General features: G+C 39.9%; 2 protein-coding genes and 1 long non-coding RNA gene across 5 annotated transcripts in view; all 3 read left to right on the top strand.

Moving 5' to 3' along the window:
* The window catches only part of ZFP91 (ZFP91 zinc finger protein, atypical E3 ubiquitin ligase), a 31,022-nt gene extending 15,510 nt beyond the window's left edge, over positions 1-15,512 (top strand). The window contains exons 3-11 of one of the 3 annotated variants that reach the window (XM_082341199.1): positions 3,756-3,965; positions 4,221-4,257; positions 4,635-4,736; positions 5,627-5,761; positions 6,537-6,587; positions 7,012-7,090; positions 8,457-8,571; positions 11,119-11,218; positions 11,582-15,512. In XM_082341199.1, the coding sequence (XP_082197325.1) occupies positions 3,756-3,965; positions 4,221-4,257; positions 4,635-4,736; positions 5,627-5,761; positions 6,537-6,587; positions 7,012-7,090; positions 8,457-8,571; positions 11,119-11,218; positions 11,582-12,092 (1,340 nt within the window). In that variant the 3' untranslated portion in view covers positions 12,093-15,512. Of the gene's footprint in view, positions 1-3,755; positions 3,966-4,220; positions 4,258-4,631; positions 4,737-5,626; positions 5,762-6,536; positions 6,588-7,011; positions 7,091-8,456; positions 8,572-11,118; positions 11,219-11,581 lie in introns of all 3 variants that reach the window. The other 2 variants (XM_082341198.1, XM_082341200.1) reach the window with 2 other exon arrangements.
* Positions 15,513-15,645: 133 nt separating this feature from the next.
* Positions 15,646-22,812, top strand: CNTF (ciliary neurotrophic factor). Its single transcript, XM_082341313.1, has 2 exons — positions 15,646-17,356; positions 18,615-22,812. The coding sequence occupies exons 1-2, from the start codon at positions 17,243-17,245 to the stop codon at positions 19,101-19,103; spliced, it is 603 nt and encodes a 200-aa protein (XP_082197439.1). The 5' UTR covers positions 15,646-17,242; the 3' UTR covers positions 19,104-22,812.
* An 866-nt stretch (positions 22,813-23,678) lies between these two features.
* LOC309605464 overlaps positions 23,679-27,011 on the top strand; it is a 32,099-nt gene continuing 28,766 nt past the window's right edge. Inside the window, exon 1 of the long non-coding RNA XR_014231375.1 lies at positions 23,679-25,754. This is a non-coding gene — a long non-coding RNA (uncharacterized lncRNA). The remainder of the gene's footprint in view (positions 25,755-27,011) is intronic.

Raw genomic sequence — 27,011 nt, 5'->3', positions numbered from 1 at the left:
TGCTTTTGCTGCAGCCCATGTTTTCTGATATGTTGTTCTTTTGTTTTGTGGTTGTGGTGGTGGTGGTTGGCCACACCCCATGGCAGGCGGGATCTTAGTTCCCCGACCAGAGATCGAACCCTTGCCCCCTGCAGTGGAAGCGCGGTGTCTTAACCGACCAGAGATCGAACCCTTGCCCCCTGCAGTGGAAGCGCGGTGTCTTAACCGCTGGACCACCAGGGAAGTCCCTCAATCTTTTAAAATTTCTTGAGTGGCTTAATATATGGTCTACTCTGGAGAATCTTCTGTGTGTACTTGGGAAAACGGTGTATTCTGTTGTTTTTGTGTGAAGTATTATATATCTGTTAGGTTTAATTTTTTTTTAATAGTGTTGCTCAGGTCCTCTATTTCCTATTTGAATTTCTGAGTAGTTATTTTATTCATTACTGAAGGTATTGAAGTTTCCAAATTATTTTAGTAATACCTATTTCTCCCTTTAATTCTGTCATTTTTTGCTTCATATATTAGGTATGTATAGGTTTATAATTCTTATATCTTCTTGATTGATTGACTCTTTTATTAATATACAGTGTCCTTCTTTGACTCTTCTAACAGTTTTTTGACTTGAAGCCCGTTTTGTCTGATATTGATGGAGCCACTTGCTATCAGTTTGTTTTCCCCCAAAAGATGTTGAGTACCTGTGAATGTAACATTACTTGGAAGTAGAATCGTTGAGTTTCTTGTCTGTGTAGATTTGTGTCTTTTTTTATATTTGGGGGTGTTTTTGTCCTTTATTTCTCCAAGTATTCTTTCTGCTCCATTCTCTGCTCTCCTTCTGAGACTCTGTATGTTGATTTGCTTAATGGTCCCCCACAGGTCTCTTAGTCTCTGTTAATTTTTCTTCATTTTTTTCTTTCTATTCTTCAGACTAGATGCTCTCAGTTGTGACCTATCTTAAAGTTTGCTGATTCGTCTCCTTTCTCAAATCTGCTGTTTAATGAAACCCTCTAATCAGTTTTTCATTTCAGATGTTATACTTTTTTCAGCCCTAGAATTTCTGTTTCGTTCCTTTTTATAATTTCTGTCTTTTTGTTGGCACTTTTCTATTTGTTGAGACATCATTCTCCTGATTTCCTTTAGTTCTTTGTCAGTGATTTCCTTTAGCTGTTTGAGCATATTTTAAAAAATCATATTCTTTGTCTTGTGTGGTCTCTCTAAAGGCTCTGTTTGGTTAAGCTTGTGCCCAACGTGTGATTTGACAGAGATTTCCTTACATGGCTTGTTTAACTTTTGTCTTGCTTCAGTGTTTACTTGGTTGCTGTAAACCTGTGACTATATCCCAGAGTTCTTACAAAGTTGATTCTGGCAGGTGTGTGGTGTGTGTGTTTCTGACAAGGGACCTTTTTGCTGATGTCACTCTATGACAATGCTTTTTTTTAAACTATAGAGTTTTATGGAATGGGTATGTTATTCAATAAAAATAGGCTATTATGCTTTATAAGGATAAGCAGTTCTCATCAAATTGCTGTTATTTGTCCAGTGGATAATATCCACAGCATGAGAAGATGTGGGTATACAGTCCTTTCATCATGAAGTATAAAAGAGCTTTATTGAGTATAGGAAGTTACGGAATAGGTTTAAAGTCCAAATTAGCATAGCTGGGTTTAGTAAAAGAAATAATTTTCTCTTCATTATTTAATGTTCAGTACTTTATGGAGGGTATTGAATTGCTCCCTTTGAAGAAATTTTCTCAAAAGTAGCCATGACCTACATGTAAAAGTCCTTGATTACTAGTCTCAAGACAGGATTTTTAAATCCAGGTCTGCTTAGATAACTTTGTGATCTTGAACAAGTTGTCTTCATTGGCATTCCAGTTACTTTAAGGGGAAAATTCATTGGATTGTACTTAGACTAGTTAATCTTTAAGATATTTTCAACTGTAAACTTTTTATTATTATTATTTTGACACTTGAAGTAGCTCAGATAGTAGAAAGGTAAAAAAGGCATTTTAATGGTGAAAGGGAAGTCAAAGGAAACGCATATCTGATTTAATAATTATGTCCGTTTATTTTAAAGTTCCCACTGCTATTCATATCTGCATTTCAAATGAATGTTATTTCATTACCTTAATATGTTCTCATAAAACTTTCAAACAATGTAGTTAAAGCTGAAATAGCCCCCAGTCACCACCTTGTTCCACAGTGGAGGAAACTATAGTTTTTCAGATCATTTTTTTAAAGGTTAAGCAAAAAAAATTACCATACTATATGTGTGTGTGTGTGTGTGTGTGTGTGTGTGTGTGTGAAGTTTTATTTTTTCCATTTAACAACATTTTTGCCAGTAATTCCATGTCATTTTTTACAGATACCTCCATATATTTTATTCTGTCTTGGTGATATACCATGGTTTATTTAATAAACAGTGTCTCCTTAATATGGAGAGTTAGGTTGTTTCCATCTTTTGGCTATTATAAACATGTTATAGTGAACCTCCACGTGCCAGTTTATTTTCCTAGGGTAGATACTTTGAGATGGAATTACTGGAAGTATTTTTGGACCTTCCCTGGAAGGTGACCAGTATTTATCTCAATTTCTTGAAATCTGTCCAGGAGTAGTGTTGTGATATATAGATATAAATAGATAGATTTATTTATTTATACCACGGATATACACACATATATATAATATTTGGACATTTTACGGACGTGGGTTTTATAAGTGTGATTATAGTTTTGTAGGATAAATTCCTAGTAGTTGAAATTAATGTGAAAAGGTATATGTACTTATAATTTTGATAGATGTTGCCAAATTGTCCTTTATAGAAAGGTTTTGCTGGTGTTCACACTGTTATCTCTATTAAGAGTTCCTATTTTCCTACAGCCTTGCCAATACAAACATTTGGATCATTGCCAATATGCTAGGGGAACAATACTACAGCAATATGATTTTCATTTGAGTTTCTCTTGTTATGAGTGGATTGAGCTTTGTTGTCATTGTTTTTGTTTGTTCATATGTCTGAAAACCATATGTTTTTACTGAGTTGCCATTTTTCTGTTGGGCTGTTAGACTTTGCTTATAGAGGAATTTGCCATGCAGAAAACTTTGTTTATATAGTCAGATGTATCAGTCTTAAGACCTAAAATTCTGTGCTATTCTTAGAAAGGACTTCCATTCTGAGATTATTAAAAGGATCTTCCATGGTCAATATAGGCTCACTTCTAATATACTAAGTAAAATTATTGAATAGAATCAAGGGAAGGCATTCCTACCATGGAATTCCTCTTTATGGAATTCCTCTTCAGTACTTACTTGAAGCATTGTTTGATTATTAAATTGTCTAGACGTATGCTTCTTTCTTATAGTAGATCTGGTCATCTTTTTGGGACCACTCACTCAATTTAGTTTCTTCTGTCTTAGATCTAAAGGTTAAAATATAGAACAAAAGGTTAGATCTTAGGTATATTTCTCTTAGCATTATTTTTTAGTATATATATAAAATATACTATACGTGTAAAATAACTACTTTGCAACATACAAAGTTTTTTCTTTAGACTGATGACAATAAGGATAAGTTTTACCAAATTTTCCTCTTATCTTGTTGTTTCTATTATATCAGTAAAATTCTGAGGTTTTTTTTTCTCCCCTCCACCCCAGGGTGGAGGGGAGAAAAAAAAACATTTATCATCTTTCCATTGACTATATTTATAATAGTAGATATACAGAGATTGTTATTGGTTAACTATAAACTTTAAAAGAATGGTGTATGTTTTCATTTAGATCCCAAGGAAGAGAAAGAGGAAGAAGGTTCTACTGTCCCTCAGGAAGTTTCCGTTGCCGCAACTAAGCCTAGTCGGGGCTGGCGCAGCAGTAGCAGGACATCTGCCTCTCGGCATCGTGACACAGAGAACACCCGAAGCTCTAGGTCCAAGACTGGTTCATTGCAACTCATCTGCAAGTCAGAACCAAATACAGATCAGCTTGATTATGGTACAGTGAATATAGAGTATGGTTATTTAATAACCAGTTGCCTCTTGATTTTAAACGTAATGTTGAACATTTACCAGAACAGCTTAACTTTCAGGGGTAAGTGTGGTGTTATAGGAAGGATTCCTTTTTGACATTTTGCAGATAATTCTCCTTTTGTATAATTATCCTAGGCAGTAATTTGGTTTGAGTCTCTTGGCTGCAGAGAGAAAATATCTATACCTACATAGATAAAGTTTTGTTTTGGACTTTTTCTAGATGTTGCAGAAGAGCATCAGTCTCCAGGTGGCATTAGGTAAGAAACTTTTCATATTTCATATTTAAACCCTTGGGGACGTAGAACACAGTCAGTCATATCACATGACTCAGAAGTTGTTTTCTACTTGAAATAATAGTCGATTGTTTTTTAACTCTTAGTGTCACTGAGCCATCATTGCCTTGCCTTTATTTAATGAAGTGATAGCATGTCTAAGATTTATGTATTTTTTGTTCCAATTATTATTCTTTAGGATAAAGCAGCTAGATTGCAGTCCAACTACACCATAAGAATGAAAATCCTAGATAACTTACTGTAAATCTTCAGCTACCTCTAAATAAATTACTGAATAAAATCAAGTCAGATATAATTCGTATAGCTGGAATTTCTAATCTCTATTTGCTTCTTTTTAGCAGTGATGAGGAGGAAGAGGAGGAAGAAGAGATGTTGATCAGTGAAGAAGAAATACCATTCAAAGATGATCCACGAGATGAGACCTACAAACCCCACTTAGAAAGGTATGTCTCAGGTTTGTCAGTGAAAAATAAGTTAGGAAAGCATTGTTGCATGCTTTTATTTCACCTTGTTGCCAAACTAATGGATATGGACTTAATTTTAAATGAGTAATTAATTATGCACTTGTTTTGCAAATCTAACATTATCTTATTACTCCCTCATACAGCCCTCTCTTCCATTTATAGAACTTTGTTTTGATCATATTCAAATTATTATGATGTCTGCCTGTTTTATCTTAAGGTATCATGAATTGCCTGAATACTTAGAATTTTTTATTTTTGTTTCTCTTTACAGCTATAGTGAGATTTGATTCTAAGGCATTGTTAGCTTGCGGAGGGGGCGGGTCATCTCATAGGCTCTAAATATATGTATGATGTACATATGAGGAACAGCTGGCTGGAAACCACATTTCATGGACTGAGGAGCATAATTTTATTTTATTTTATTTTTTTAATTTTTTAAATTTTGCATTTATTCATTTTATATATTATGAACATATTCTCTTTTTTTTAATTTATTTTATTTATTTATTTTTGGTTGTGTTGGGTCTTTGTTGCTGTGCGTGGGCTTTCTCTGGTTGTGGCGAGCAGGGGCTACTCTTCGTTACGGTGCACGGGCTTCTCAATGCGGTGGCTTCTCTTGTTGCGGAGCATGGGCTGTAGGTGTGTGGGCTTCAGTAGTTGCGGTGCGCGGGCTTAGTTGCTCCGCAGCACGTGGGATCTTCCCGGACCAGAATTGGCGGCGATTCTTAACCACTGCGCCACCAGGGAAGCCTGAGGAGCATAATTTTATAATAAATCAATGATAACTCCTGGCTTTACCCTTTTGTCACAGTTGTCCTTGAAAGGGTCCTTTGCTGGATACCAGTGTTGAAATATATTTGTATTTTCAGGGAAACCCCAAAGCCACGGAGAAAATCAGGGAAGGTGAAAGAAGAGAAAGAGAAGAAAGAAATAAAAGTGGAAGTAGAGGTAGAGGTGAAAGAAGAAGAGAATGAAATTAGAGAAGATGAGGAGCCTCCTAGGAAGTGAGTAGGCAATTACTACTAAAAATGGAAATTTAACAGATTTTCAAGCCACTAGTGGAAAAAGGGTAGGAGTGTGAGGAATGATATTGACATATACATATTGCTGTCTCAAGCAGCTGACAGTTTCATTGGAAAGACTCTGCTCAAAAGCTTCAAAAGTTTAATTCAAAGCAATACTTAAGAGACGTTCAATTGAGTGGGTAGGACAATAATAGCTATAGGGATGCCGAGGAGGTAGAGATAGCAAGAAAATACGGCAAATATGGATCCTCAGAAGAGGGGCAAATAAAGCAAGTGATGTCATAACCTTGATCAGGTGAAAATTTGGGCTAGCAATTATTTCCTGTTGCAGAAATAGCTTTTTTTAAGTTTGTAGGCTTTTGTCTCTATTGCAAGGAGAGTATAGTTTATATTCTTAGGGTTTTTAGATAATAGACGCGTTTATTCTACTTTTTAAATTGATTAAATGTAAGTGATAGACTTTTCACTGAAACAAGTCTTCAAGTAGTAACCTTGAGGTTTATCCAAATCTTCCATAGAAATGTGTAGTTTATGAAAGGTATATATTTTAACTTGTGGTGCAGACTTATTTGTAAGTGAAATTGCTTCAGAGTGAAATCGTTTTTTGGTTTGCCAGATATGTCTTTATGTATTCTGGGTTATCCTTTGTTTCTGCCACCTGCTCTTTGGTCTTGAGTATATGTCCTCAGCTCTCCTTTACTATATAAGCTTCAATCTGGAATGTGTGCACAGTTACTCTGCTCTTTAATTACAGGAGAGGAAGAAGGCGAAAAGATGACAAAAGTCCACGATTACCCAAAAGGAGGTGAGTAATTGATCCTTCTGCTGTGTTGTGCCTTCTTTCTGGTGGTGGGCGCTTCACTCACATGTTCAGCCCTCATAATTATCCTGTGGGAATGGCTAGTTAAAAATTTCACAAAAGCAACTTCATTAGTGTCCTCGATGCAGAGTTACTATGTTTTTATTTCCATTGCAGGATCTTAAAGTTTCTAAAAATTTTAACACTTCTTTGCCTTTTGGGGAGTTACTAGTTTGTTTTGTGCTCTTTTGTAAAAACTCTAAACATTTGGCAGTTTCTGGTTACCTCTAACATAAATTCTGTGCAAGCTATAAACTTAGAGATTTTAATTCTTCATACTGTAAAATAGCTATTCCCTATAGTGCAGTTTGGCCACTGTGCCGACTGCCTCTTCTCTGTTGCTAACGTTTCTCCGACACATCGCTAATAGGAAAAAGCCTCCAATCCAGTATGTCCGGTGTGAGATGGAAGGATGTGGAACTGTTCTTGCTCACCCTCGCTATTTGCAGGTCAGTGAAGTCGTTAAATAAGGCAGCCTTGCAGGTTACGTTCCATTACTAGTTCTCATACTTCATGAGAGTTTACAGTTTGTGGACTTGTGTAGGCTTTATCATTAAATGTGTAATGTCAAGGAAAATCTTTTTGTAAACATCAAATTACTTCAGTTGAGTTTTTGTTGTTGTTTTTTAAGTGATTTAGAACCTGAGCTTAAATATTTCCGTGGGATCTTGGAATATTCCAGTGTTTTTCATGGTGTAAATACTCCTGATACAAGAAATGATTGCGTAACAACACACCAAGACACAGTGGAACAGATTTTATTTTAATGTGTATTTTTAAAGAATAAAATTAGCAACTAAAACCAGTGACTTTTTGAATCCTATTTAGAATAAATTCTAAAATTTTTAGTTTTTAGGTTTCTTTTTTTTTTAAGTGAGCAGGGTTTTTAAAAATAATTTTATATAAATTGCTGTGCATTCTGCATGTTTTTAAAAATTTATTTTTTATTTTACTTTATTTTTGGCTGCTTTGGGTCTTTGTTGCTGCGTGCGAGTTTTCTCTAGTTGTGGCGAGCAGGGGCTACTCTTTGTTGCGGTTCGCGGGCTTCTCATTGCAGTGGCTTCTCTTGTTGCGGAGCACGGGCTGTAGGTGTGCAGGCTTCAGTAGTTGTGGCTCACGGGCTTTAGAGCACAGGCTCAGTAGTTGTGGTGCATGGGCTTAGTTGCTCCGCGGCATGTGGGATCTTCCCAGACCAGAACTCGAACCTGTGTCCCCTGCATTGGCAGGCGGATTCTTAACCACTGCGCCACCAGGGAAGTCCCAGATTTTTTTTAATGAGTAAAGATACAGCTTGTATTTAGGTCTGGCAGAAAACATGAAGGTGAAATACTAATTACTAGAGCTTAAGAAGTGTTTGATCTTTATTTAGCAGCAAGTATAACATAAGACTAAGGCCTTACTTTCTGATTCTGGTTCTACTATAATAATGATAGCTACGCTTCTTTAGTCACGTACTATTTGCTGCACTAAGCACTGTACGATATATGATCTCTGTATTCCCACAACAACACTACAACACAGTTAATCATTATCTCCATTTTACGAATGAGAACTAGAGCTTGTAATATATGTAATGTAATATGTAAGTATTATATTCTAAGATCATGCTGCTAGTGAATGACAGACCCAGAATGGAATCACCATCTATCGGTTTCTGTAGCCTATGTTTGTAATCATTTTATTATACTGCTTCCTGTTCATATACAGAGTATTTGGTTTTCCTTCAGCACTTTTGACTTAGCAAAGGAATGAGCTAAGCTAAGCTTTCTGGAATCCTTAATTTTTATCCCCCTTCACTTTCTTTTACTGTTCTAGCACCACATTAAATATCAGCATTTGCTGAAGAAGAAATACGTATGTCCCCATCCCTCCTGTGGACGACTCTTCAGGCTCCAGAAGCAACTTCTACGACATGCCAAACATCATACAGGTATTTTTTAAATAAAATGTTTATCAAGTAGCTAAATTCTCTGATTCAACATCACCAAGTTTGTTTTACAGCTAAGAAACCAGAGGCTGAGCAACATTAGGTAACTTGCCCGTGGTCACACCGCTAGTTTTTAGCAGAACCGGGGTTTTCTAATTCTGCCTCAGGTAAATAGATACTTGTAGTAACTACCTGGGCTGAAAATGAGGAGTCTGTGGAGAAAGCGGGAGCGGCCAGGAGGCTGCTTATAGTGTATGTTGCCTACTGAGACGCTCCCGAGACGTCTGCTCCTCCTGGGGTCATGAAGGCTAGCTACTGAATTTACATGTAACCTCCTGTAGGAGCCGTTGACTCAAAAAGAGAAACAGAATGTCTTTGTAATACATGTTATGGAATGGATGCAGACATCATTCATTTTTATCCACTTGACAGTCTCAGTGCAGTGCAGCTCATAGGAACAAACTGGGCTGGGAATTAGTGGTAATTGAGCACATGCCAGACACTTGAGTATTTATTATATGTTACATTCTTAATAATCCTTAGAGGGTAAGACTAGGAGTTCCAGTAACAGAGATTTCATGTCTCTTGCACAAGGTCATATGGTCAGTGTCATATATATACCCTTTCCATCATTTACTAAATGTGTGACTTAGGAACGTTACTTAATTTCTTCTCTCTTTTCCTCATTTGTAAAATAAAACTAATAATGTTACCAATAACACTGAGTTATTACAAGGATGAAATGAGATAACCTATAAAGTGCTGTTTACTGCGCAGGGCCGGGCACCTGATAGCACCACGATTTAAACTCAGGTCTTAATCACTCCAAAGTCTACTGTCTTTGCATTACACTATGTTTCTTCAGAGAGTATACTGTCTCCACTGTTTCTTGGTAGAAGCTGCCATTTCTCCACTCCTTCTCCCTGCTACACTGTTTTATCCTATAGAAAAGTAATTTCTGACAACCAGTTTAGATTGTTCTAGTTAAATATTACAAGCCTACTATGACAAACAGTGTTTTAGAAATTCAGTCCATTCTAGATATTTATATTTGGTTGATACAGTTTTATGATGTCAGTGTTAGAGAGTTTTCCTTTTCCAAATTAGTGTTTACTGGCTCCCTTTGAAAATATAATTATTTAAGCAAATGGAATGCCCCACATGGGTTTGTCATGCGACTGTGGAGCTAGAAAAGTGGACAAGACCTGAGAGATACTAAGAAATTGTCCCTGAGTTAGAAGTATGCATTTTTAGACCCTACCACTCATTATGTAGAACATAGACCAGCAAACATTGGCATCACTTTAGCTCCATTTAGAGATGGAGAATCTCAGGCCTTGCCTTAGACCAACTGAATCAGCATCTGCATCTAATAAGATCCCCAGGTGAGTCCTTAGTACATTCAAGTTTGAGAAAAACTTGACTCTTCTCCCACACTTGGTTTTAGAACTGTTTGGGATGGAATGTAAGATTAAATTGGATACTGTTTGCCTTTTAACTTATCCTTGTGTTTTTTTTTTTTTTTTTTTTTTAAAGAAATTCGCATTCTTATTTATTGATTGATTGATTGCTGTGTTGGGTCTTCGTTTCTGTGCGAGGGCTTTCTCTAGTTGTGGCGAGCTGGGGCCACTCTTCATCGCGGTGCGCGGGCCTCTCACTATCGCGGCCTCTCCTGTTGCGGAGCACAGGCCTCAGACGCGCAGGCTCAGTAATTGTGGCTCACAGGCCTAGTTGCTCCGCGGCATGTGGGATCTTCCCAGACCAGGGCTCGAACCCGTGTCCCCTGCATTGGCAGGCGGATTCTCAACCACTGCGCCACCAGGGAAGTCCCTATCCTTGTGTTTTTACTGTGACTATTTCTAGTAATTTTTAAGTAAAAGGCATAGAAGATGGGTAGTGGCCATTTATTCAGCAAATGTATGTTGAGCATCTGTTTGTCCACTTTCTCTCCAGCCACTTGATAGAGAAGAAATTAAGTCCAGTGTTCCTTTGCCCCATAGAATTTTTGAGAGAAGTTTAAATTGTTTATCTTGGGTAACTTTTTTAAAAATCTGAAATAGAAGATATGAGTAGCACTTTATATGTGGGTCACTTTTCTTTAGGGAATGCCAAATTCATTTGTTGTTGTTGAACGCCAGATTCTTTATATGTAAGCATTCAGCTTTCACAGTCTGTGAAAAAAGCTGTTTTAAGAATAAAAGCTATGTAAAATGTAGTTGTTTACTTGCTAACCAATTTATCCAAGGTCTGGATTACTGGTAAAGTTGAGATTAGGATTCCAGTTCTCATATTTCTGTCTAGCTGTGTTTTTTATTTTTGTTTTTTAAAATAGGTTCGTATGCTACTGAATGAATGGACTAAAAAGAGATAAAAATGATATTATTTACTTTTAAGTTTTGTTTATCCAGAGTGCTTATACATTAAAAACAGTATTGCTTTTCCTCTAAATTCACCTGCCTGGTCATCTGCTTACTTGTTGTAAGCTAGGAAAAAATACTTAAGAGGGATTCTAAATGGAACACTAAATAACCACATTGTTTTTCTTCTTAGATCAAAGAGATTATATCTGTGAATACTGTGCTCGAGCCTTCAAGAGTTCCCACAATCTGGCAGTGCACCGGATGATTCACACTGGCGAGAAGCCATTACAGTGAGTACTTATTTACTGGTGAACATCTGGGGTCTAAGTGCATATACCCCACTTGAGGGTTAGACCCTTTACAAACATTTCAGCTGGCATTGCTATTTTACTTTTACCAAATTAAAGAGTGGGTATTGATTAAAGGAGCTACTTAGTCACATTTTTCTTTTGTTTTCCTCTTTTTCAAACAAACAGAAAGGAGAAAAAATCAGATTAGTTTTCTATCTATTAACTTTTCCTAATCTTTCACAAGAAGTATATATTACTGACTGTCACTTATAAATGTGACCTCTAAATTCTCACCCTGACCCTAAATGAGAGGTCTCTTTATTTCTCTATTTGATCAGCCATTTCCTTTTTCACTCTCCTTAGATGCGAGATCTGTGGATTTACTTGTCGGCAAAAGGCATCCCTTAATTGGCACATGAAGAAGCATGATGCAGACTCCTTCTACCAGTTTTCTTGCAATATCTGTGGCAAAAAATTTGAGAAGAAGGACAGCGTAGTGGCTCACAAAGCAAAAAGCCACCCTGAGGTGCTGATTGCCGAAGCTCTGGCTGCCAATGCAGGCGCCCTCATCACCAGCACAGATATCTTGGGCACTAATCCGGAGTCCCTGACACAACCTGCAGATGGTCAGGGTCTTCCTCTTCTTCCTGAGCCCTTGGGAAACTCCACCTCTGGAGAGTGCCTCCTGCTAGAAGCTGAAGGGATGTCAAAGTCATACTGTAGTGGGACGGAACGGGTGAGCCTGATGGCTGATGGGAAGATCTTTGTGGGAAGTGGCAGCAGTGGGGGCACTGAAGGGCTGGTCATGAACTCGGATATACTCGGTGCTACCACAGAGGTTCTGATTGAAGATTCAGACTCTACTGGACCTTAGAGGAAGGGAAGACTTTGGGCACTGGGACAGCTAAGACTTTGTATTTAAAAGACAAAAAGGACAAAAAAAAAAATTTAAAGCATTTAAAATCTAGTAAAATAACTGAAGGGCCTGCTCTTTCCATTGTGGATCACAGCACACAAACACACACACACACCCACACCCACACACACACCCTCTTCTCCCTCTGTTGTCCCCTTTATAAAGTTGATGTTGCCTTTACCAGAAAGCTAGACAAAGAAGCAGCAGCAGCTCTTAAAGTAACGGTTATTCTTATACTCAGTTCCATCCAGGCAGACTTCCTGCTCATCAGCAGATCCCCCTTTTCAGCCTGTAACTCTGATGTGCTCTGGATCAGCTTTTAACTCTTAATAATATATTAATACTCTCTAAACCCCTTCTCTTCCTTTACTGCTTCCCTATGGTTCTGGCTTCTATCCCCTGCAGCACATGTATCTTCAAAGTATCATGTAATTCTAATCTCTGGAGGCTGGCAGCTTGACTTGGCACTTTAGGGCCCCTTAGCAGGGTGAGCTGTTAAAACAGCACACACCTCTCACCCCTTTCCCTCCATTCCCCCTGGGTTTAGGGAAGGAAGGATACACGGGGACCACCTCCTGCCTCTTCACCTCACCGCCTTCCTCAGTCCCCCTCCCAGCACCTCCATAAGGTTCTCAGTGCTGCTCACTTGCTTTGCAAGCAGGCTCCCAACAGGGAGGGAGCTACCGTCTACATGGTCTCTCTGACCATGCGACAGGGTTCTGTATCAGTGAGACAGTGAGAAAAGTCCCAGACTAGTGGCAGAAATTTGCACTTTGAACATGTGTGTTTTTGTGTTGTGGAACCTGAGATTCCTTATTTATTAACAAAGTCTGATTTTTTTTTTTTTTTGTCTTTGTTGCTATATTTTGTGGGGCTGGGAGAGATTAGATTATTCTGACATGGGGTCCTGAGAGATTAGATTATTCTGACATGGGGTCCTTTGCATAAGAGGTACTTGTAGAAGGCAAGATATAGGGTTGAAGAAGCACAGCCAGCCTCTAAAATCATAGCCCTCTAGTGGCCTTTAAAGAAAGCTGGTCCTCAGCACTAACAAAATCACTACAGTAGCCTAGTGCTTTTCCGGAAACCTCTTTAGGGAAGGATGTTAGGTTTGTGGTAATTAGTGGTCTGAGTTTTTAGAGCATCGAGATTTAGGAATTTTGAGGGGGTGAGGAAGGTTGTCCAGGGTCTGAATTACAGATAAAAGGTTTTCTCTTGTGAATTTGTTGATTTTCTTTTTTGTCCCCATCATTTCTTTATACAGACCTCCCTGTTATCCCAGCTCTGGCCCCTTGCTTTGCTTTTCCTTTTGCTTTTGCTTTGCTTTGCTTTGCTTTATCATTGGTTCATTCCAGCTCCAAATTAGTGAAGGACACTGCCATCAGTGAAGGAATAGTCTGAGTCATACAGTTGTAAGTAAAAGAAAATTGCTCTGTTTTGTTTCCCTTTTAATAACACTTCAGAAGAAGAAAGGCTTCAACAAAGTTAATAATCTGTATAATGCTTTGGCTTTTACCTGAAATTGTAGGAATGATCATTTCCCTCGAGGTAGGGATTTTCATGAGGTGGATTACTTACTACTGTCCATGGGAGAGACAGTTTTGTACAACTTCATAACTTCCAGAAGACTAAAAATCTATTTTGGCTCATTTTTAGAGAATTAGAAGGGCAGTCTATCCTACGTACCTCAGAAACTGGAATTAAAGGCTTGCCCCATTCATTGTTTGTCAGAAATGTATGATGGCTGTTGGAAAGAATGAAGTTTTGCTGAGAACAAAATAAGGAACAGCTTGTTTTTTCACAAACACTAAAATTACAAAGTTTATCAGTTTTCTCTTTTGATTTTTTTTTTCCCCAAAAAGAAGGGTAACAAAACCTCATCTCTGAAAGAGTCTTACTTTACACCCACTAGTGTCAGTGGTTGGGATGCCAGGGAACAGGGAGTGAAACACCTGCAGTGAACAGTCTTAAATGTACTGTTGTTTCTTTTCGGTTTTGCAGATTTGCCATCCCCTTCAGTGTGAGGGTAGAAAATGGAATAAGGTTAGAAGGGATATAGAGTATGCTTTCCTACCCACAGTAAGGATTTGGAGTTGACTTTGGTATGTTGAGTAAATTTGAAAATATTGTAAGATTGACTGGATGGGTCTACAACAAAGTTGTTCCACTCCCGTATTAAGTCCATTTTGTGCTGTTTCACTAGCTAGCATCTATACCCCACCTTACTTTTTGTCTTCGTCACATTTATCTTATCCTTTGTCTCCATAAATTACATTTGCAGTTGTTAGTCATCAGATGTTTTAGCCACCTACACAAAGGCAAACTGCATTTAAAAAAAAAAAAACTTTATGAGATAGAGGGAAAATATATTCTTCCCTGTATCACACTCCTCCCCACCAAAAGCAGCTAGTTAGTTCCCATAATTAGAAACTTTCTCCTTTCTCCCTTTTTTACTCATCTTCATTTGCCTGTAATTTGCTTCAGTAAATTATTATAGCAGTTTGCGATAAATTTTAAAATATTTTTCATGGACTTAAGATTTTTTCCTTTTGAGAAAAGGGGTGCTAGCAAAGTAAAGAGTTGGTTAAAGTAAACTATCTTATACTAGATTCTTTTCCCTTTTCCTTTCTGCTCCTCATACGTTTACTTCATTGTCCTTCTAAGGAACTCTTAATCTTAAAATTCTACATTTCGTACGCTTAATCAAATTCTGCTACCTTTTTAATGACTCTTCCCACAGCATATTCTCCATCTTGAATTAGCAATTCTAAATTCTGAAAATGTACTTGATACAAATATTATTTCTACAAGATATAGAAATACATCTTGTAGAAATACATCTTTCCCCTTGTTTGTGGTTGCCCAGGGTTATTTTGCAAAATTGAGACTTAATATGCTTCAGAGAGTTTAGATAAACACTGGCCAAGATTACTGGGAGTAAAAAATAGATACATTGAGGTATGGAAAAGCATTCACATAGAGCACTTGAACTTCCTTAGAACCTGTTAGGAGAAAAAAATATAAAGAGTGTACTAAACCTAACTAAGGTTATTACAGTCTGGCTGTTCGAAGCACCATTTTTCCCTCCTGTCTTTTTCCCACTTTCCAGTGTACTCAAGAAAATTGAAAAAGTGTAATGAATCAGTTTAAAATATTTTATTTCCTAGAAGCCTTTTTTGCCTGTTGTAATATGCAGGACCCTTCTCCTTTGATGGGAGAGACAGGTAGTTACCTGAATCTAGGTTGAAAAGGTTATGTAAAAAGAAATTATAATAAAAGGGATACTCTGCTTTTCAAATCCTTGTTTTCTCTTAATCTAGGTAAGGCATATCCAAAATAAATATGTAAAGAAGAAAAATAAAAGTTGTCTTCTTGGAAGCAACTGGTCTTCCTTGGTTGTACTGAGTTACAGTTATCCTGGGGTGAAATAATTGCTGCTGCCAAATAAGAAAAACAAGTTGCCCTCAGGGCAGGTTTTATGTGGCAGATACTGTTGTTTGCTCTTGTTGAGAATCAGGTAGTTAACTTTTGACTTTGTTCAGTTCTTGATTTCTAATGCTGAGATGCCATATGATTCTATGATCATTTGACAAAGTTGGAAATCCTTTCCATGTTTCAACCTTAGGAAACGTGGATTCTTAATCTAGTAAAGAGAACATTAAGGAAGCTGTGAGGTTACTTTTGCTCTGATGATGACAAAACCCTGATAGCATTTAATATCAGTGCTTCTTCACAAAACTCAACGTCCATACAAATACAAAGTTTAAAAAAAAAAAAAGAATCCTCCTACCTTCTTAAAAAGCCTACTGTGACAGCCACCCTGGCCTCATTTCTTTCTCCCCTATGTCCCTCAATTATTGTTTATGTATGGAAATTTCCCCCTGAGAAGGCATGTGTTTCAATTCAGAGGGAATGTCCATGATACAAAATAGTGAAAACTGATTCGTTTGGGGATGAAACTTGTAACTCTTACCCAATTGGCATCATCCTCTAACCTACAGAGTTAAATGCAATAGAACAACTCGCCAAGTGCTTTTAAACTCTGCCTTCATTTCACAGTCCAGCTCATGCTCTTGTTTTGTTAAGAAGCAATGTGGTATGATTGGGATAAGGAAGAAGAAGAAAAGCATGTTGTCACTTGAGTGAGACTGCCTCAGAAATGTTACCAAGTCAGGGTTGGGTGTTTCCTGTCCTTTGGAAGAGAACAGGCCTAAACAGTACCTTCCTCATCCTGTAGCTACAAGGAAGGCACCATGATTGAGATTACAGATGCTTCCTTAGCTGATTTTTAATCGAATGTAAATTTAACTTTACTCAGCAAAAGGATGGGAGTGAAAAAATGCTGTATTTTTACAGGATCTATTTCATGTAAACTTTGTGTCTTGGAACAAAATATGAACTACCTAAAGAATGATATTGGAAACTCAGTGGGAGAAACAGTTCTAGAATCAACGACCTATATTTAAATTTTGAACCTAGTTATTGGATTTTGTGCACATTATTTAATTTCTTTAAGCCTCCATTTCTTACGTAAAATGAGGAAACTATCTTGTAGAATTATTCTAAAGATCAAATAAAGGCTTTAAAGCCGTGAGCAGTGTCTGGCCTAGGGTAGATGCTTAATGAATGGCAGCTATATCAATAATAATAACTTAATATTATTGAATAGTTTACCAGGCCAAGAAAGAAAAGGACATGGGGAGCACAGGGAGGGTGATAATAAAATGAACTGATTATATGTGTATATAAATAGATTCCATCAGGCAGGGGTGTCATGAGGATCAGTGTGATAGTGACCTTGTCGCCAAGTGCAAAAGCAAAACAATGACACGAAAACAAGTACACTAGGCCCTGAGTGGAGGAGAGAGTTGGAGGCAGACGCTGCAGGACAGGAAGCTGAGTGAAAAGGGGCCTTTGATTCCACAGGCGCAGAAATCCACAGCCAGGAATTTGCTGCCACCTCTGAGTCAGGCGGGGGGGTGGGTGCCGAATTCCATTAGTAGGGAAATGCCCAGTGGATTTAGCCCGAGAGTCACATTTCTTATTTGGACCAGTATAGACAGAAACAAACCCAGCTCACTTGTTTCCCGGGACAGTTGAGTTAGGGGATGGCTTTCACTGAGCATTCACCGCTGACCCCTCACCGCCGGGACCTCTGTAGCCGCTCTGTCTGGCTAGCAAGGAAGATCCGTTGCGACCTGACTGCTCTTATGGAATCTTATGTAAGTTGCCTATTTTGCTGTCGTCTATTTTCACTTCATCTCTTCTGATCCAGCCCTTTACCATCATGTTCCAGGCCCGTTATCAGTTACGAAAGCCCTAATCATATAGTCATTTATATATTGGGCACCTGTCATTTGACATGGCCCCTTCCCTTAAGGAAAGTCATATGACCTTACTTTCTTTCTCTAGGCTATTCAGGAGACATGTTGTTCCTTGAATAAGAAAATATACATGGGGTTCTATGTAGAATTGGCTTTATGTCCTGGAGGCTGTTCCTAATTTGATTGCCTGTCTGAATTCTGCCAGAATAGATTAACCATGAGGCCTCTAAGCTTGGGTTCTTCATGTACATTGTTCTGATTTTTTGAGCTTATAAACGAAAGATGGAGTTAGGTTTCTAGGATTGGGAGAAGAACAGTATAAAGCCACCAGTTTCTCCTATTACATTATTAGCCACCCTATACAATCAAAAGTGTTCCTCTGTCTAAATAGAAAGGTCACTTACACTATCAAAAAAGTCTTCTAGAAGAATCACTGGGGACCTGGGGAAGTGTCCGATTCTTAGGGAGCTAACCATGGATCTCAGGTTTTCTGATAGAGGAAGATCCCCCTCGGTCTTCATCTAAGGCCTGCTGTGGAAACACTCCAGGCCCCCGTGGAGAGTTCTGAATTTAGGTTCTCTGAGAATTGGTTTATCTTCATAAAACTCCAGCAGTCAGAAATCAGATTCTTTGAAATACCAATGTTTTAAAAAATAATTGCCATTGACTCCTCTAATAAAGGATTGTCCTCACCATTGACAGTGAGCGATGGAGAGGGCTGTTAGAAAAATTCTACGATGCCTATATTTTAGAGCTTAAGTGTGGCCAGTGTCTTCAGGTATATTTAAAATACTTAAACTCCAGTATGATTATAATACTCCAGTTGCCAGGAGGGAGTGTCAAGTGGGAAGGAAAAATTATTCTAGACCAGTCAGTGAGTGGTTTTCAACCTTTGGAACCTAGTGAAAGCTGCAGATTCTCCCAAGAAAAATGAACAGGTAGTCAAAGCAGTATGTATAATTTCTGGGAGAATAGGATCTTCCTAAAGTCAGTCAAGGTTCCCAAATGAAGAGTTCCTCTTCTAGACTCTTTATTTTCTTTACAATTTGGATCCTTGACCAGGGAAGTGAATAAGATTGTATATGAGATTTAGAGATTAAGTGAGAATGGTGGAGTGATTACAGAAGATGTGAAGTTTTTCTGTATCCTTGACCAGGTGAAGCATCAAGGTCTGAACGAGAACATAAACCTGGACTCTGTGCGTGGTGTGCCAGTGGCAAGCACTGATCGGTGGAGTGAGCTTAGTGAGGCAGAGCGACTCCAAGAGAACCTCCAAGCTTATCGTACCTTCCACGTTATGTTGGCCAGACTGTTAGAAGACCAACGGGTGCATTTTACTCCAGCTGAAGATGACTTCCATCAAGCAATACATACCATTCTCCTCCAAGTCGCTGCTTTTGCTTACCAGCTGGAAGAATTAATGGTGCTCCTGGAACACAAGATCCCTTCCAGTGAGGCTGATGGGATGCCCCTTATTGTTGGAGATGGCGGTCTCTTTGAGAAGAAGCTGTGGGGCCTAAAGGTGCTGCAAGAGCTTTCACAGTGGACAGTGAGGTCCATCCGTGACCTTCGAGTCATTTCATCTTGTCAAACTGGGATCCCAGGACATGGGAGCCATTATACTGCAAAGGACAAGAAAATGTAACAGTTACCCCTCTCTCTCTCTTACTTGCTTTCTCCTCTAATGGAATATATATAGTTTTCTGAGGCCTCACTTTCCCATTCTTATTTTTGAAAACCTTTAAAACCACAGGCATTTTCATCAGCTAGGGTTGGAGACATGGACAAATGGGCATACAGGTTTAGTCTGGGGGGGAGGGATGTGTGTGTGTGTGTGTGTGTGTGTGTGTGTGTGTGTTGGGGCCATAAGGGAGTGGGGGCAGGGACAACATCCTTCCACCTCAGTGCTGTGATCTTTCCTACCCACTAAATAACCTTTACAGGCATTTAACAGCCTCACATATGCTTTTAATTTTAGTCCTGGATGACTCTTCTGAGAAGACTGAAATAGTGAATTAAAAATCATGGACTCTAGTCAATTCAAACTCTTGGATAATAACAGTAACTAACATTTATTGAGTATCTACTATATTGAAGCAATATGCCAGGAGTTTTATGTATATCATAATTTTCACAACCCTGCTGAGGGAGGTGGTGTTATTTCCATTTGGCAGATGAGAAAACAGGCTCACAGAAATTTATAACTCGTTCAAGGTTACCCATCTAGCAAATGGCACACTGAGTTTGAACCCAGATCTTTCTCATTCCAAAGCCTAGTGCCCTTCACTTTAAAGGCCTGATAATGAACCTCTATCACTGCACCTCTTTGCTACAGAGGGTTGGAAAATGGATCCATGTCATCTGTCCCCAGCACTGAAAAAGCAACCCCCAACTATGTCCTGATGGTGTTAAAGGCAGTACTTGTTGCCCATATTTGGCAAAGAAGAGAGCAGTGGAGATCTTAAGATTAGTCCACCAAACTTTTGAACTTTGGAAGCTGGGAGTGTGCAGTCATACAGCTTGCTTTCAAGTATCCACTAACGTTCTTGAGTTTGGGGTTGGGGACAGCTTATACTCGGTTACCTCACATTTACTGTAATCAGCAATGCGGTGGTACAGGCGCCGTAACCCGGGCATTCACAGACAATGGGTAGAATACTGCTCAGGTTAAAAAGTCACAGAACCCCTGCACCAGACAGTCTCTGGACTTAGTCATGAGCAGAGAATGAGGCCCACTCTGTTCCCAGTGGGAATGCCAGCGATTCTGAAACAATATAGAGCAAAGCCTCCATACTTCAGAACAAAGGGCACAGTTCTGCATTTAATGTTCTTGAGAGAAACGGTATGAAAAGCACCAACTAGTAAATGTGGGCATTAATGTAAAAGGTCATTTATAGTCAGGCCTATGAACTAGTGGTGCAAGTGGGAATCCAGAAGTTCTCAGGTGTGTCATTTATTTCACCAATTCAAACTCAAGATCTTGGGTTGGGGGCCCAAATCAATTTGGTGCACTTATTTGAGGCTTCTATATATATATTTTTTTAAATGTATACTTTTTTTTTTTTTAAGGAATTCCTTTATTTTTTTAATTTTTTTTAAATTTATTTTTGGCTGTGTTGGGTCTTCGTTTCTGTGCGAGGGCTTTCTCTCTAGTTGCGGCAAGCGGGGGCCACTCTTCATCGCGGTGCGCGGGCCTCTCACTATCGCGGCCTCTCTTGTTGCGGAGCACAGGCTCCAGACGCGCAGGCTCAGTAGTTGTGGCTCACGGGCCCAGTCGCTCCACGGCATGTGGGATCCTCCCAGACCAGGGCTCGAACTCGTGTCTCCTGCATTGGCAGGCAGATTCTCAACCACTGCGCCACCAGGGAAGCCCCCAGGTTTCTATATTCTTAAAAGGACCATGAGTCAGAGGGGGCTAGCTGCCATAGCTTGTGTCCTTTCCTACATGGGTTTATGTCCAAAACTCCATGAAGTCAATATTCTGAGAGGGCTCTGGGTGAGGCACGCTGGCAAGACAGGGGAGGTCAGGCCCTGCTCCCCAGGATGCATCTGTGGAAACGGTTGTAGGCATACAGGAGATCAATACTATTGATAGACCTGAATCATGAGATGGGTTTAAGCGGTATGGAGTTGAAGGAGATCCGTGAGGGCCAGAAATCGCTTCCTGGAGGAGGGAGGAGTTCAGTTGTGTCTTAGAGTCTGGCTGAGTACCAAACAAAGAGAAAAGTCATGAGGGGAGAAATAGAGAAGAGTTGCCCAGTTAGAAGAAAATGAGGCAATAATAAACATTTGGGTCCACTACCACTAGAAGTTTATCGTTTTGTTTGTAATTTTGGTAATGGTATAAAATTTTGCAGCGAATGCATAGAGGCTTATTTCATTCGAGCTTTTCCTTGTTTAAGTTGTTTCTTGTGCTTAAGAGCAGTATTTTGATCGGTAAAATACTTGCTTATTAATGTGAAGCTCTTAGGTTTATCTGTATAGTACTTTAGGTTTTTTTATTTAATGAAGAAAGGCGTGACTCAAATTTCTTTTTTTTAAAATAAGTTTATTATATTTATTTAATTTTTGGCCGCGTTGTGTCTTCGTTGTGGTGCACGGCTTCTCATTGCGGTGGCTTCTCTTGTTGCGGAGCACGGGCTCTAGGTGCGTGGGCTTCAGTAGTTGTGGCGCACGGGCTTAGTTGCTCCGTGGCATGTGGGATCTTAGCCATAATAACAAAGACATAAACGTGTGGCTCTGAGTTTGTAGACTTTGCATCATGCATATCTAAAATGGATGAAACAAACTGAATAAGGGACTGACAATAGGCCATATACATATAACTCTATATATTAATAAGGTCTTAAAAGGCAATAAATTTAGTTCCCAGCCCCTAACTCTTATTTCATAAAGGGGGTTCCTTCTATCCCACTCCCTCCAGAAAAGTCCTCTCTATGGGGAGAGATTCAGTTCTCCTGAATCTGTCAAGGAATTGTATGTATGAGAGTTGATAAATACTTCAGGCATTGATTTACGAGGATAATTTGGAAAAGACTTGCAAATTAGCACAAACTGAAAGTCCAAGCGTGGAATAAAATTGACTTTGAGACAATCAGGTTTTGAGGGAAGTGAGAATTTTAATAAAAATGGAAAGTGTAAGGTCATAGTCCTGGAATTGCTGTTATTTCAGGCTGCTGTGGATGAAAGCCCAATGGATGACTCACTGTTGTGACCGCTGGTCAGAGAGGGAGAGGACAAGTAAATATTTGGGGGAGACGTATCTGACAGGTTGTTTAGAATGACTTCTGTTTGTGAATCCTCAACTCCTCATGAAGTAGCTGAGCAACTTCTCCTATTGAGTAAAGTAGAAATGCAGGACGCAGAGGGGCCTCCAGCAGAATGAGAAAGGGATTGGTGAAGAGGAAAAGGAAAACAAAAAAAAAGTTTTTGGATATCACTTGAATTGATTTATCTGTGTGTGAGTGTGTGTGTGTGTGTTACCAACAATGTCTAGGCCAGGGCATTTACAAAGGCTGGTTTGTCCTCCTGCCTCATCCTACCTCAGCTTCAAGCATCAGACCCAAGAATGAACCTTCTGAATGTTGGTACATTTGAAAAGTGAAAATGATAAAAATGTCATTGTTTCATTCAAAAGCTTCTATAGAGCTCTAAGGTCTACAGAAAAAGATGGAGTAAAAATATAATTTGACCTTTTGATGAAATATGTGTGGGGTGTGAGATAAGAAAATCCATGTGCATGTGATTCTTTATATAATACATTACTTTAATCCGTCTGTTTTTGGCAGATAGATGCAAGAATGAAAGAATAAAGGATTCAGTAATGGCTAACAATAAAGATTTTGCCTCAGCAAGACCACGAGTTGCTTCTTTTATTTCTGTATCTGGATGAATAAGGGGAATTTCAAGTGATTTCAACACTGGATGAAATGTAATCCTCCCAGCCAGGGCCAGGCTCACTCAAGCGTGCTAGGTAAATCTCCATGATGCCAGGCCACTGGCATCCATCAACTCCCAAGGCCGGTCAGCCTCAAAAAGGTAGATTCCCCCTACATTTATCAGCTGGCCTGTAGATGAGGAAGATTTCCTTTTATATGGTTTAATTTCAAGTATTTGAACCCTAATCAAGCCTTTGAAACAGAAGGATTCTTACTAGCCTGTTTCTAGTCAGTTTGAAGGCAGAAACTAAGTTGAGGAAAATACACAGGAGAAAATATAAAACATGGCTAAGAGTATTTTTATCCACATGTTCAAAGTCGTATGAAAGGAAATACTGCATTTACATACTATGTCAGACAGCTCTACCCTGTCTTATGTCATTTGCTCCTCTTTCACAAACAAGGGAAATGAGAATGAGTGTTAACTTGTCCACGGTCCCTCCTCTAGTATATGACAGATTTGGAGAGTTCTGGCTCCAAGGCTCATTCCACTATAGCCAGCTGCCACGGTACACCTAGCAATCGAGATCATCTTAGACTGAAATCCATTCTCCGTCTCTGTAATTCACTTTTCTTGGATAAAGCCAGCTACAGACTTGTACAGAATCTCTGTCACGAACCCTATTATGTTTCCAAACTTTGGGGCAAGTCATTTTTTCTGAGCTCCCTCATTTATGAAATGGAAATAACTAACTTCACAGGTTGTTACATGGTTTAGACAAATTTGAGAATCTGAAAATACTTGTAAATGACGTACAAACATCAGAAGTCTTCATCAGAAGACTTTTGACTGAGGAGAGACTATCTTAGAAATACCAGTTGCTTCCCAGGATCCATCTGGTCACAGCCTAGACTTCACCCTGTTTGTTGTGCCCATGGGCCTTTGGCCAGTAGAGGCCGACCCAGTTTCACGCACAGCCTCCAGGAATCATCCACCTCTCTGGAGAGGGGAGACCAGGCTGTTCACTACATCCACTAAGATAGTTTTCACAAGCATCAGACAAGTTCTGGAGAAGCCTGGCAGGCTCTGGAAAGAGCCAAGGAAACACGCAAGCCAAGGCACCGCCCAGGATGTGTTAAAGCATGCATTCAGACTTGGAGTCACCCCGCCATTGGCCAACACCCTCCTCAACACAAGAAGGAACTCAAACTTCATTTAGTTCAGTCTCACCATTAAACACATTGCACAAGGAAGCCAGAGAGGTCCCCTGGTGTCCCGGCTGCAAAGTAGAATTAGAACTATAATTTGGTCCAGCGCATTCCCCACTGGGCCTCCCTGCTTCTCCATTAGACCAGTATCATCTTAGGAAGCCTCAGATCTCTTTGTCTGCATCCTTTCACTCTCCTGCGTCCAATGCTCTCTGGCACCCTTCCTTCTAACAAGCCTTTGGAAGCTCTGGGAACAGCAGCTCATTACCCAGACTTCTTTTGCCTCCCCAGACCCCATCTCTACTATAATTTGGTGGTCCCGTATCCCATCCCCCCCCTAATATTATGGGGGAAATGGGACACATTCTGAGGTAATGGTTAAATATGTTACTCCTTCCAGGTGAGTAGCATTTGAAAAAAGGGCCCAGGGAAAATATTTAAAAATAAATTTCTGAGGCAGGTTTCTTATCTTTAGGTCAGACCAACCGTTAGGCGACACCACTAGGAAAGGTTTAGGACTATTTTCTCTTTTCTTGCTTAGCAATCCCTAGTTCCTATCCTCAAAGCTTGGGGTGGAAGGAGGGTTGGGAGTTACATAAATAACTTAAATAGACCAATAAAAGTTCCCAACCTGGTTCTAAGCAATAAAGCTCTAAATCTTTCAGAAGTGTTCTGCCAGACTCCAACCAAATTCAAGAACAATGCATAATGACACCTACTTTGGACCAGCACTAAGAATACGGAAATGAATATTAATGATAGTAGCAGACATTTATATGGTGTTTACTCAGCCATCCATCGATCTAATCGCTGTATGTGCATTCATTCATTTACTCCCCACAAGAACCCAATGAGGTAGGTACAAAGATTTTTATGTTACAGCTGAAGAAACAGGGACACAGAGAGCTGATGCTTCCCTGCCCTAGAAACACTCACAGTCTCCTGAGAAAGACAACAGGTACTCACTCAACTGTGAGAGAAATCGGGGTGTGGTTAGTCATACCAGAGTCTAACCAGGGACTGGGGGAGCCCAGAGGAAGGAAGGGCTGGAGGAAACCTCTCAAAAGAGGCACTTTGGGAGCTAGGCTTTGAAAAATGACTAGGATTTTGCCCTCAGGAAAAAATACGGTGGGGTGAGGGGTGAGGGATGGGCAAGAACATCTCAGGTAGAAGCAGAAGCACTTGTCAAGATTTGGCTGCTGGAAGGCATGTGGCATGTTCCAGAATGTTCCCCCAAGAGCCCCAGTGGAAGATGAGGTGGAAGGAGTGAGGGGATGATGCCTTGAAAAAAGAATCTATGAAAGGTTTTTGAAGAGGGATAATGCTAGCAACTCCCCTTTGTTTTAGAAAAGGAATTCAGACAGCTAAGTCAGAGCTGTTTTAGAGGTGAACGCTGCTGGAAGCAGAGAGACCCATTAAGAAGATGCTCTTTTGCTCAAGGTAAGATATGTTTCAGCTATTTGTGGAAATGTTAGAAGCTCTAGGAGATAGAGGTGAACACGACACAGTCCCTGATCTCTTAGAATCTGCATTTTGCTGGGGGAAGACAGGAACACACAATCATATAACCGAGTGTTAAAAATTATATAGGAACTCGAAAAAGTGATACAGAATGACTGCGAGTAGGAGCCGTGAAGGCCTTTCTCAAGTGGTTACTTCCTGCTGAGATCTGAACGACAACAAGGAGGCAGCCACTAGTAGACCTGAAGGTAAGGTATTTCGATCACAGGGAACTGTTTTTTGTTTTTGTTTTTAATTTATTTATTTTTGGCTGGACTGGGTCTTCGTTGCTGCGTGTGGGCTTTCTCTAGTTGCGGTGAGCAGGGGGCTACTCTTCATTGGGGTGCGCGGGCTTCTCATTGAGGTGGCTTCTCTTGTTGCGGAGCATGGGCTCTAGGACACGCAGGCTTCAGTAGTTGTGGCACGTGGGCTCAGTAGTTGTGGCTCACGGGCTCTAGAACGCAGGTCAGTAGTTGTGGTGCATGGGCTTAGTTTCTCCGTGGCATGTGGGATCTTCCCGGACCGGGGCTTGAACCTGTGTCCCCTGCAGTGGCAGGCGGATTCTTAACCACTGCGCCACCAGGGAAGTCCCAGGGAATAGTTAAGTGCAAACCCTGAGGCAGGAATGAGCTTTCTGTCCTCAAAGCCACATTAGCCTGAAAGAAGGCTCACATGGCTGAAACCAGGTGAGCATGGGAACCATGCCAGTGCCAAGGCTCTCAGCCAAAGACCAGGAGAAACACACCTGTAATTAGACAGGTGGGTTTATCACCTGTTGCAGTGAGGAAGAACGCACACCGTGGGAGACTCTCTCTCAGCAAGAGAGCTCTAGAAAGAACTTATATAGGATTTAGGCTTTGGCTGGGTGATTTGGGGGAGAGCCTAAGGAATTTGCTCTAGTTTGGATGCTGTCAGAAAATGGGGGCAAGTCCATGACTGAGTATTTTGTCGGTGACCCAGTGACCTTGCTTTTGTGTGTGATTAGATAAAACTATGAAGTGACCTTGTTTTGCTGCATTTATCATGGTCTCAGGGAGCTGTGTGAGGTCGCTATTCTATGGGGTTGTTTAACGTGTTTAGGATCACTGGCTGTGAGCCCCAGACTGACTTGTAAGACTATGGCAGACCAGCTGTGATCGTCATTTCAATTCTGGACATCAGAGGCTACCTTTTTTCTCCCTCACTACTAATAAGATTATGTGAGGAAAGGGAACTGGATTTTCTTCTAACTGCTGAACACAGACAACAGTCTGACAGCCAACTCTGACAGAAGTCAATGTGTGAAGAGTATTTCCACGCAGATAACAAAGAATAGCTCCTCCTAGATAAAAATGACCAAGACACCAATCATAGAACTGGCTCTGCTTTCTGACAGCACCCAACTCCAGAACAAAGCTATGCCTCATTGAATCCTTCCCCAAACTAACTAACCCAACTCCAAAGCTTATAGCTTCAAATCCCTCCTA

This window comes from Balaenoptera borealis (assembly GCF_965194805.1).
Source record: "Balaenoptera borealis genome assembly, chromosome: 11".
Taxonomy (NCBI): Eukaryota; Metazoa; Chordata; class Mammalia; order Artiodactyla; family Balaenopteridae; genus Balaenoptera; species Balaenoptera borealis.
Note: the sequence above shows the minus strand (reverse complement) of the source record. Positions and strands in the feature narration are given on the sequence as shown.

Coding starts and splice junctions, on each gene's coding strand:
- CNTF (XM_082341313.1), top strand. CDS start 17,243: ATGGCTTTCACTGAGCATTCACCGCTGACCCCTCACCGCCGGGACCTC. Junction 17,357..18,614: donor CTGCTCTTATGGAATCTTAT/GTAAGTTGCCTA, acceptor ATCCTTGACCAG/GTGAAGCATCAAGGTCTGAA.